The sequence below is a fragment of the Diadema antillarum genome, unplaced genomic scaffold, assembly GCF_040938485.1.
Source record: "Diadema antillarum isolate AM-2024a unplaced genomic scaffold, OU_Dant_1.0 seq00000531_RagTag, whole genome shotgun sequence".
Taxonomy (NCBI): Eukaryota; Metazoa; Echinodermata; class Echinoidea; order Diadematoida; family Diadematidae; genus Diadema; species Diadema antillarum.
Window position 1 is genome coordinate 1,171,985 of NW_027271482.1, and position 12,633 is coordinate 1,184,617.

Genomic DNA, 12,633 nt, shown 5'->3' on the forward strand with positions numbered 1-12,633 from the left:
TTTACTAGTTTGAATAGATCTGGATTTGTTCATTATCATTTAACAAATGATGATTTAAATATGAGTGTGTATGATTGAAGCCGAAAAAATAAGTGAAATCATCGCTATCTCGCCGGGTGACAGTAGCATCAAAGATAGTTGAATAATGCATGTTAACCTACTTATTCGGTGTTCGGAAATAGAAACAAACGCATTTAACAGTTCAAGAACGGAATCGATGTACAAAACGCGAAGAGTTTTTTGGAAAAAAAAAGAAAAACGCATTATTAATCCCTCCGGGCGCAATGACTATACATTGTATAAAATTAATGCCAAAATTATTCATGAAATTATCGAATTCCCACTGGGCACCAACAGAGTAAAATACCTCGCAAGTTAACGGTAAACAACGCATGTATGTTACTCTGAAATCATCGCGATCTCGCCAGGTGACAGTAGCGTAAAAAAAATGTTGAATGACGCATGTTAACCTAAATCAGAAAAAGAAAGAAACGCATTCATTAGTTTGAATAGATCTGGGTTTGTTCATAAGCACAATTTTAACACTGCATTTCACAATAAATATTTTTATTTCTTTCAGAATGGTCTACCAGGTACAGATTTGCGTAAAAAGGTCACAACCTTCCACATTCAATCCTGTCGCATATTTCTCAAGAACTTATGTCCAAAACGCGAAGAGATTTTTTGAAGAAAATAAAGAACGCATTTTTAATCCCTTCTGGCGCAACGATCATACATTGTACAAGACTACAGCCGAAATGATTCATGAAATCATCACATTCCCGCTGGGCACCAACAGCGTAAAATTATACCTTGCGAGTTACGTTAAACAAGGCCTGTATATTACTCTATTTGCGCTGGTGTTTAGAAAAACTTCACAAACAAGAATTATTACAATAAAAATTTAACTCATTTCAGCCCCACTCTTTCGTCTAATTCACATATAATTTCCCTTTATTCTCTCAATGATAATGATCCATAATTGTGTAATAACAATGCAATAGGATGTTCTTAAATTTCATTGATTGGTATATATGATGATGTCGTGCTTATGTTTTTCTTTGTATTTGGTGCGTACGGATATAACGAGGTACCGGTTATAACGAGGTAATATCGCCGGTCCCACGGACCTCGTTATAACGGGGTTTCACTGTAGCTCACTACAGCCTTCGGCTCAGGTGAGCTAAAAAGGGGACCAAGAATTGACCCCTGTGGTACACCTAATTTGATAGTTGAAGGATGGGACTTAGCTCCTTTGAATATACAGTGCACTCCCGTTATAACGAAATGCTCGGGACCGGCCATTTTCTTTCGTTATGACGAAATTTCGTTATAACCGAACAAATACAATATATAACAAAAACAAGGAGACCACGCATATATCATATTCTGTTTGTTGAATACTCATCATACACTGGAAATTAGCTATATGAAATGTGATGGTACCTTTTTGATTTTGTTTGGATATTACATTTAAAAGAGAGCATAAAGTTGTTTGTTGTCACACAATAAGTCGTATAGAAAATGATGGTTTAGGATTCCATTACAGTTCGCTATTCCAAAGATTCGTTTTTCACTAAAGTTCGTTACTCCAAAAGACTCTTTGTTCCGAAGTTTCGCCATTCCCGGGAATCCTAAGGTTTGTTTGGTATTTTGAAGCTTCGCTCTTCCGACGATTTGTTATTCCGAAAGTTCATGATTTAGATATAAATACCGGTATATTGTTCGTTTTCCGATGGCTCGTTTATCGGAAAATGAAATGAGTTTCGTCATTCCGAAGGTTTGTAAATGAAAACAAGGCAATTGCCAAATTGTGTCTCGCCCATTCGCGTACAAGGAATTAATATTTTTTATAACTCCCAGAAGTTAATTGACCTGCTCATGACCTTTGACCTTGTGGTGACCTTGAACACCCTAAGGGACATTTACCATCCAAGTTTGGTCACAAACGGACAAAGGGATCAAAAGTAATGAGCCGTAATCAAAACGCGCCATAAAAACTTAACATTGGGCCCTAAAAATTTGTTGACCCCTTTCTGTGACCTTTGACCTTGTGATGACCTTTAACTCCCCAAGGGACATCTACTGTCCAAGTTTGGTCACAAACGAACATAGGGATCAAAAGTTATGAGCCACAATCAAAATGTGCCCTAAAAACATAACATTGGGCCCTAAAAGTTTGTTGGCCCCTGTCTGTGACCTTTGACCTTGTGACGACCTTCACCTCCCCAAGGGACATTTTCCATCCAAGTTTGGTCACAAACGGACAAAGGGATCAAAAGTTATGAGCCATAAACGAAATGCGCCCTAAAAACTTAACATTGGGCCCTAAAAGTTCATTGACCCCTGTCTGTAACCTTTGACCTTGTGGTTACCTTCAACTTCCCAAGAGACATCTACCATCACCCAAGTTTGATTGCCATTGTAGCAACATGTGCTGAGTTACGTGTGATAAGAGAGTCTTGCAAGTAAACTTTAACGTATGACCTCAAATGACCTTTGACCTTATCGTGTGACCTCTTACGGCACCATAACATGAAGGTACCCCAAGTGCATCCATCACCCAAGTTTGATTGCCATTGTAGCAACATGTGTCGAGTTACATGTGATAAGAGAGTCTTGCAAGTAAACTTTAACGTATGACCTCAAATGACCTTTGACCTTATCCTGTGACCTCCAACGGCACCATTGCATGAAGGTACCCCCAGTGCATCTATGACCCAAGTTAGGTTGCAATCCAAGCAACTTATGTGAAGTTATTTGTCAAAAGAGAGTCTTGCAGGTAAACTTTAACATAGAAAAGAGAGTCTTGCACATACTCTTTAATATATGACCTCAAATGACCTTTGACATCATCACATGACCTCTGACAACACCATAACATGAAGATACCCCTAGTGCTTCTATCACCCAAGTGTGGCTGCCATTGCTGTAACAGTTGCCAAGTTATGCATCATAAGAGGGTCTTGCAGGTAAACTTTAACATTTGTGACGGACGACGGACGACGGACGGACGACGGACGGACGACGGATGGACGACGGACGGACGCCATTTGGATCCCTTAGTCTCGCCTTCACCTCCGGTGGGCGAGACAAAAAATGAGAAAGGTTCACTGTTCCGAAGGTTTTTTAATCCGACAGTGAAATAAGGTTTGTTATTCCTCCGAAGGTTTGTAAATAAAAAAAATAAAACAAGAGACCCGCGGGTCTAGCGCTCACCTGAGTATCGCAAGTTCACCTTTCACGCAGTCACTAATCTAAATTATTCACAGCTCTACCAAAATTTGACGAGGCATTCTCAAGTGGAAGATGAAAATGTACAATAAGGGCCCAATTTTTTCAAGATTCCTTAATTTGGGGGAATTGGGGCCCCCTGGGGCCCTCTGGGTGGGGCATGGTGCCCAGTTTGATAAATTGAGATCCTGACCACCTAGGGATGCTACCTGCCAAGTTTGACAAAAATCCATCATGAGGTTTTCAGGAAGAAGATGAAAATGTACAATTCAGGCCCCCATTTGGACCCTTCCAACCACCCCCCCCTACCCCCAAGAGGGGCACCCCTGGATCTCCTATGAACAAACTTGAAACTACAGTCATTAATGCACTCACTCATAGTATTATCTCAGCTCTATAACTTCTGATTCTAGAGAAGATTTTTAAAGATTCCTTCATTTGGGGGGTTTGGGCCCCCTGGGGGCCCCCTGGGCGGGGCATGGTGCCCATTTTAACAAATTGAGATCCTAACCCCCTAGGGATGCTACCTGCCAAGTTTGGTGAAAATGGGTCATGGGGTTCTCAAGAAGAAGATAAAAATGTACAATTTAGGCCCCATTAGGACCCCTCCTCACCCCCTCCCCCCCCCTGGGTCCCAAGGGGGGCACCCCTGATTCTGCCATGAACAAACTTGAAACTACAGTCATCACTGTGCTAACTCATAGTATCAACCTAGCTCTATCACTTCTGGTTCTAGAGAAGAAGATTTTTGCGGATTCCTTAATTTTGGGGGGTTTGGGCCCCCTGGGGGCCCCCTGGGGGCCCCCTGGGTGGGTCATGGTGCCCATTATAACAAATGGAGTTCCTAACCCCCTAGGGATGCTACCTGCCAAGTTTGGTGAAAATGGGTCATGGGGTTCTCAAGAAGAAGATGAAAATGTACAATTTAGGCCCCATTAGAACCCTTCCCCACCCCCCTCCCCTGGGTCCCAAGGGGGGCACCCCTGATTCTGCCATGAACAAACTTGAAACTACAGTCATCAATGTACTAACTCATAGTATTAACTTAGCTCTATCACTTCTGGTTCTAGAGAAGAAGATTTTTACAGATTCCTTAATTTTGGGGGGTTTGGGCCCCCTGGGGGCCCCCTGGGTGGGGCATGGTGCCCATTTTAACAAATTGAGTTCCTAACCCCCTAGGGATGCTACCTGCCAAGTTTGATGAAAATCGGTCTTGGGGTTTTCAAGAAGAAGATGAAAATGTAAAAAGTTTACGCACGACGCACGACGGACGACGGACGACGGACGACGGACGACGGACGACGCACGACGCACGACGGACGCCGGACGAAGGGCGATCGCAATAGCTCACTTGAGCCTTTGGCTCAGGTGAGCTAAAAATGAGAAAAGTTAGTTATTTCGAAGGTGCAGGACACAAGGAGCGAACACGTACACAGTGATGAGAAGCGTTCGCCCATGTAGAGACGCTATAAATGCTTGTTCCGCTACGTATTTTCGGAAGTGATCCGCATTTCGTTATAACGGAGCACATTTCTTTTGTTTTTCTTTGTCAGTGGTGCTCAGAAAAGACTTTGTTATAACGAGAATTTCGCTATAACCGTGTTCGTCATAAGCGAATTTTGTACCATAGACTTCAATGGCGATAATTTTGGGACCAGAAGTTTTACTTCGTTATAATGAAATTTCGTTATAACCGTGTTCATTATAACGGGAGTACACTGTATTGGGTCACTTGCTATCTACAGTATCACTTAAATATGATTTGAATCAATCAATTAGTCATTTTGCTACACCCTACACACTTTGATTCATGTAAAAGTAGGTCGTGGTCTGCAGTATAAAATGCCTTCCGAAGATCCATGTAGGCAACTCCAGCAATTTGATTTCAATGACCACTCATTCACAAATTTTGCAAGAGCACTTGCTGTGGAATGAAATGGTCTAAAACCAGATTAATTAGGGTGTAATAAATCATTTGCATTCAAGAATTCGCTCAGATGTTGATGTACAGCCCTCTCGATAATTTTACTCACAGTTGGTAAGATTGAAATGGGGTGGTATTATTCAACGAAGAAATATCTACTGCTTTAAATATTGGTACTACCTTTTTCCATTCTCGCGGAACATCTCCCGTAGACAGGGATTTGCTTATAATAACACAAAGAGATTCCGCAATAACATTCTTTGTCATCTTTAAAAGTTTGCAGTTTTTGAATGCTTCAGCAATATTTGTCTTGTCGGTTACTTCTCCACCATCAACCTTTATGGTAATGGGAGAAAGAGGTGATGAGTTAGGCATAAGTTCTCTTAAGCTCTTCCACATTTTCTTACTAATGATTTTGTAAAATTTGGTTAGTGTTATAATATTGTTTTTCCTTATTTTCATGACATGAGTAACTATATTCTTTAGATATTTACAGGCATTTCAAAGATCATGACTATTGTTAGCTTTAGCAGCTTTGAGAAATTTATCACGTTCCGTCATCAACTGACAACTTCCTGAGATATCCATGGACATGGTCTTTTTTTTCTTATGCGCTTTTTACTCAAAGGTATGTGCTTGTCGATAACATTATTGAAAAGAGTCAACCACATATCCCATGCATCATCGTCATTTACATCTTTTATGACCTGCCATGGAACACTTCTCAAATCACTATGAAATTCCTCATTGATTTTTCGAATGAGCAAAATTCTGCATATTCAGATTTTTTATGCATCTTTGCACTGAAGTCTCGAATTGCACACACCAAAAAATTATCACTAATGCTAGTCTCAAATATTCCCCATTTGCTGTAAAGTTCTTTGTCTGATACAAATATGTCAATTAAAGTCGAAGTAGTGTTTGTTACTCTTGTGGCAGTATCAATTAACTGACTTAGTTAATAGTCTGTATATTTATATAAAACATAACTTTTAGCATTCACATCATATTGGTGTGGCATACAATTACAAGTGAAATCACCTAATATAATACAACCCATATGTTCAGAGCAGAGTCCGAATTCCTGTCTAGTTCACTGAAGAAATCAATGTAAGAATTTGGAGGTCTGTAAGACTCCCCAACAAGGATGGAAGGCTTATTTGGATAATGCAATTCAAACCAAAGGCATTCTAAAGTAGATGAATTCAAACTGTCTCTTATTCTATACATTGCAATTGAATCTTTTGGAAATACATACAGCCACACCACCACCATGTCTTGTACGGTCTTTACGTAATAGCATGTTGGTGACAATGAGCCCATCAAGCAGCATTCATATTGGCTTCATCCTGTCAAGAGGGAACAAGTGCAATGGAAACTTATAAGATAAACAAATTTAAAGAGAGGAAGATGGGAAGAGTGTTCACATGACATACCTCTAGCTGTTCTCCAGCATTCAGTCTTTTGTTACAGGCCTCATTGGTACAGGTGAAACAAGTCTTGTGCCAGTCATGACCCAGGGCTACCAGTTTCTCAGCTTGTGATGTGGACATAAAATTTAAAGACAGAAATCACACAGGATATGAACCCCCCCCCCAAAAAAAAAAAAAAAAAAAAAATGCACACACACACACACACACACAAACACACACATAAACAAAATCACACTTTGAAATGCTTTTGATTAACACTGTGACCTGATCATCATCATTACATATAAGAAACAGAAAGAAATGAATGAACTAGTGCACATACTATCTCAAGGACAAGTGTCAGTGTAGATCTACATATTCAAAAGGGGTGTACATTGTAATTGTATGTATACAATGTATGTTAAATAGTGCAGGGAAATACTATAATAGTCTGATAGTAATGCATTTTTATAAGAGCCTTGAATATATTCTATGTACAACTTGTAGCTCATGCAAACAGACACTCACGCAATGTCACTCAGGCAATGAAACTTCTAAACAGTACGTACATACAACTACAAGAGTGTATTGGATGTCCAAACTCATTGCACTACTCTAGAAATGTCGAATGTGTGACTTCTCAAACATTCCTGATTGGCCATACATACCATATATCAGACAAGAAACATCATAGCAAATCAGTTAGATGTAACAAATATTCTCTCACAATGAGTTCAGATATTCATGGAAAGGGTTGTCATGCTTTCAAGTTTTGTTTTATGTGTTAACCCCTGCAACTTCATCAAACATTCTGCAATATTATACAATCTCATTGATTTTGATAAGCCTATCATATTATCATAATATTCATCACAAAATCAAAATATATTCTTAGGTTCATTATACCTTGCATTTTGTATATCTGAAGAGTTTAAAACTGAAATTATGTCAAATTTCTTTCAACTTGACATACGGTACTTGAGATTGATACAGAAAAAGAAAGAAAAAAATGGTGATAGATTCAGTAACATCTTCAAAAATATCCCCTGTTATGGAAAGAGTGCAGAATCATTGAACAGGTTTTAATTTTCTCCATTTGATGACGTTACTTAAACTAGAAATGGTGCTATGACGACTGTTCAGTATGGAGAAAGTATAATTTCAGTATTAGATTGTAAAATTTTCGCATTTTAACGCAGCCTTTGATCCTGTAACCCTAAAATTTCCAAGAGAATCACTGTCAGGTAGAACATGCATAAATATGTACTAAGTTTCATGATGATACCTTGAGTCACTTTTGAAATATGGAACTCAAGTGAAATTTAAAACTTTCACTTGACCTTTTGACTTTTGAGCAAGTAACTTCAAAGAGAATTGTATTGTAATTCATATATGTATACATATATACTAGCAGCATCCGTGGAAATCCATGGGTCTGAGGGGTTTTATCTATTTCTCATAATACGATTTTGCACATTTTTATTTCTTCAAAGTTTTCTCATTCTTTCGTTAATTGTGTTGTCTTCTAAATGACCACCCTTCCCAGAAATTCAATATTACATTTGTAGGACGTGCGCGGCGATCCAGTCCATTGGTTGGGATCGTTCCCGCCACTACTTGCTTTTATAATAGAACTTGAGTTTCGAGGGGTTATTTGCACCCATTGAAGTCCAACAGTTGTCTTGTTGCCCCTCACCCCCCCCCCCACACGCACACACACACATTTCCACCTCCGCAAAAAAACAAAAACAAACATTCAGCGAAAATTAACAAAAACGCAAATGAGATTCCCCGAAAGTTCTGCCCACAGATTCTTCCCGTCGAAACGAGGAGATACTATTGACACTATGACTTTGATATTAATTACCCCCTGCTCTTGCATCCATGCAGGCACCCGAGGAAATCCACGGCTGGTCTCAAGGCCTTGTTTTTAGTTGTTTTTTCATTCATATTTCTTTTCCCTACGTTATGAGAGAAAAATAAAATATTTTCATCTTCATTTGCTCCCTCCTTTTTGTTTTTATCACCAAAACTTGGTTTGATAGGTCATAGAACCATCTGTTTATCTGCTTCAGACTGTATACATTATCATTATTATTATTATTCTGTTATCATTATCACTATTACTCTTATCATTATTATTATTATTATTATTATCATCATTATAATCATCATTATTTGGGGAGGGGGAGATCATTGTCATTAGGTTTAACAGGCACCGGTGGGAATCCATAGGTCTCAGGGCCTCGTATTGTTTTCTTTTCTTTTCCCACGTGATGGGAGAAAGAAGAATATTTTTGTCTTCATTTGCTCCCTCTTTTTTATTTTTATCACCAAAACTTGGTTTGATGGACTATAGAACCACCCGTGTTATTTCCACTTGTAAATGAAAACAAGATGTTGAGCAAAACCCAACCTGGGGTTCGAAACACCGTCCATCTTTTATTCAGTGGTAGCTCCATGATCAGAGCCCTAACACATCGTGCCGCAGCACAGCGAGGAGATGCCGAGATTGGTGGTCATATTGGGCTTTTGAAGTACACTTTGTACTGGTAATTTGTGGTATGCGAACACAATTTGTCTCCCTATAGTCTTAGGTTTCAGCCCTTTTTTGTAAGTAGACTGCCGTAGACTTTACACACACTAGTGACTTTCTCATACTGGGAAAAAAAAATATTGCCCCCGCCGGCGTTGCGTTGCAGTAGGCCTACTACACCAAGTACCAAATGCTAACAAGAAATGCAACATGTGGGACACAATCAAGATAAACAAGGTCAAACGAACGGCTTGATGTTTCTTACCAAAGTAAACGGGTTTGGTGCATTTGACGCAGAGTGACATGATGACCCAAACAGATTAGCCTACAGCTGTCACGCTCAAATTTATTACAGCTGAAGAATCAAAGCCAGAGGGAATCGAATTCATCAAAACTGAAGAATCTTCGCTGGGAGAGAAACGAGCTATCATGCCAAAATTGCGCCATAAAACTCTCAAAATTTGAAATAATCACGATCTTTCTGGTCGGTCTGGCCCCAACGTGCAGCGTTGAGAGCGGCGCGGCGGTGTCACCGTCAGGTAACTCGACCAAGCCCCTGGGAGCCGGGGATGCTAGGGGTGCTGCAGCACCCCTGACTTTTTGGAGCAGGGGGGCGTAGCACTGCACCCCTATGAAAAATAAAAGTTGGGGGTGCTTCTGCACCCCCAACTTTCATCTTTTTTTACAGGGAAAATTGTTTGTTTCTTTTTTATAGAAAACTGTCCAAAATCCCACCCAAAGTGTGCATCAAATCACGAATTTCATTTCTGAAAATGCAAAATCTCCATAGCGTGGGAGGCGTGTCCCCCTTCCACACAGAACAAGCTTATATAAGCACAGACAGCACTATTTAAGCATTCCCATTGTCCCTGGATATGTACTTTTCTTACTTTTTTGTTGAATTTTTTTTTTCAAATATGCTACCTAGACTGAAGGGCTCACTAGAAAAATCCACTCCAAAATCTTCGAGTGATCCCTGACGTCACTCCAAAATGAGTGAAAATGAGCATTTTTACCCAAAATTCACTCCAATTTCACTCGAAATTCATTCTTTTTTGTATTCACTCTTTTGAGAGTGAAAATTTTCACTCGATTTTTTTTAGAGAGTAAATGGCATCAATCCTGGAGTAAAAATACTGGATGGGGGCTGTGCACATGGGCGTAAATCCCGGGGGGGGGGATGGGGGGGATATATCCCCCCTGAAATGGAGGAGGGGAAATGGCCTGTACAATCATCCCCCCCTGAATTTTGAAAAAAAAAAATGGAGGAAGCAGAAATGTGATTGTATCAATTTTGGCATATTGCATGACGTTTGTACGCCAGCTAGCCTTCAGACAGGTAACAGAGCTGAACAGTATTCTATCTTGTAGGAAAATGTATACATAATTTTCTCAAGCGCTCGCTCGCTTCGCTCGCTCGCTCGCGAAGAAAGTAACATCGACATACACTGTAAGGTATGGCTCAGACGTTGACAACGTCAAATAGTATAGGCCTATATGGATCCGGGCTAACTCGGCCCACGGGACAACTCGTCCCACCCGTCGAGGGTGGGCCGAGTTGTCCCACCCGTTGGTATCGATAGTGATCGTGAGCGCTTGTTTGTGTTTGAGGTTATTTTGTCTTTGTGACGTCTTTTTGAACCGTAAATTTTATAGAATTGTGCTCAGTGGTTTCTGTAAAAGAGTATTTGCCAACTTTTGGGGGATACAACGACGTAAAAATGAAATTTCAGACGTTTTTATCGCGGTTCGCGATCCTCATAGGTTCACGTTCATTTCGCGCGGTGGGCTAACTCGGCCCAGCTAAGTTTTAGCTGTTGTTTTGTCAGTAAATCTCCGTAAAACTATCAATTTTATCATGTATGAAGGTGTATTCAGGGTTCCTTCAACTAATTTCATCTTCGAGGGAATTTAATTTTGCACATGTTTGGGGAAATGTTGGATATTTGTTCGCATGTTTTCATCTTTGCCGTATCCGCACCGCACCGGTCTCGCCACCAGCAGCTCGCTCACACATCACAGTGGCAGAGAGAGAGCTGAGCAGCGCCATGCCCATGCCCACTCTCGGCAAGGCACGGGGCGGCGGCGCGGGGCACCCGCGCGAACGGCACAGAGGGAGCAGCCAGCCACTCCGTAAACGTCGCTACGGATACGGGCGGTGGTTGAAATTGGAGGAAAAGGCGTCATTTGCTGCACTTCCCAATTTTCTCGTGTGAGTAAATTCTATGCAGCTTAGTCAGTTGGCATTGTCCTATCGATTGTCTTGAACTTTGAGCTGAGAGCTAGAGAGGGAGCAACTTGTTTCAACTCAACTGTGTTTTGCTGCAACGTCGCGTGTATTGGGCTGAGCTGGTGTGCATGCTACCGCCAGCCAATGCCAAGGTAAAGGGCAAGGTTAAGGGTTTCTGCTAAAGGCTGGGCATATACAGTAGGGGGTTGCTTGACTCTGTTTTTTCTGTTTTTTTTTTATGGTCTTTTATCTTTTTCTGATATTTTTTTTCCGGGACGACTCAATAATATGTATTCCAACCTCATGCAGTTTGCAGTTGTCATTTTGCTGTTTTTCTGTCTTTAGATCCCCCAGCATCAACGTTATTAATGATTGATACTGAATTAAAAAAAAGAAGAAAAAAAAAACACACACACACAACACACACACACACACACACACACATAAAATAACGATTTGGATGCATGCTGTATTGTTGGCAATTATCACGTGACTCGGATGACACTATTCGTTATGTTGGGACACTGCTCCTTAATTTACGAATATGTAACATTTGTGAAATAATATGAGTTTTAATTTGTGACAATGTCACCTTTTTGTGTCTGAAAAGTGAAATGATTTACTAGTACTATGGTGAAGTCTGTTTTCAAAGTGATATTTATTCAATGTACTATAATCGCTAACAGAAATACTGTTGTTAATAACATTCCATATTAAGTTCGGTAGTCCGAACTTAACTTCCCTTGTACAGTCGGCCACTACATTGGGATGTTCGACAGTGACATAGAAAAAGAAGAAATAAGTTCTCACCTCAGCTTGTTGACACCTTCGTCCAGTTTATTTTCATTTGTAGTCATAGTGAGTTGGGTTTTTACATTTTAGTTGGTCTCTTCCATTCCTGTTACTCTCAATTTCAATTTCAATTTATTTCTCATGAAAATAGTACAGACAAAATAAAATAATGTACAGCAGTCTGTCTCAGCATGAAGTCAAACACTGTCAAAGGTGAGTTTAGAACTGGGCTATGGTACTAGAAATACGATGGGGCCTATACATACCAGCAAGTTTGTTCAGCTGCAACTTATACATGGAGAATAAGCTCATCAGGAGTCACATTCCAGCAGGGCTCCTACTTAGAACCAGACTGTGTGACCATGGTAACCAGCAAGCTGCCACGTACAAGAATTCTGAAATCAGGTACAATAATGAAGGACTTGTGGAATAACAGGCAGGCTGATCAATACCTGCATTCCTGGTTAGGATCCCTCCGGAGTAGAAGAATAGACAAGGAAAAAAA

General features: G+C 40.3%; 1 protein-coding gene across 1 annotated transcript in view; it reads right to left on the bottom strand.

The window, feature by feature from the left end:
• Positions 1-9,524, bottom strand: part of LOC139734525 (cysteine-rich protein 1-like) — a 124,144-nt gene extending 114,620 nt beyond the window's left edge. The window contains exons 1-2 of the mRNA XM_071645301.1: positions 9,372-9,524; positions 6,595-6,695 (exon numbers count right to left, since the gene is read on the bottom strand). Coding sequence (XP_071501402.1) covers positions 6,595-6,695; positions 9,372-9,411 — 141 coding nt within the window. The 5' untranslated portion in view covers positions 9,412-9,524. The remainder of the gene's footprint in view (positions 1-6,594; positions 6,696-9,371) is intronic.
• Between the last annotated feature and the right edge of the window lie 3,109 nt (positions 9,525-12,633).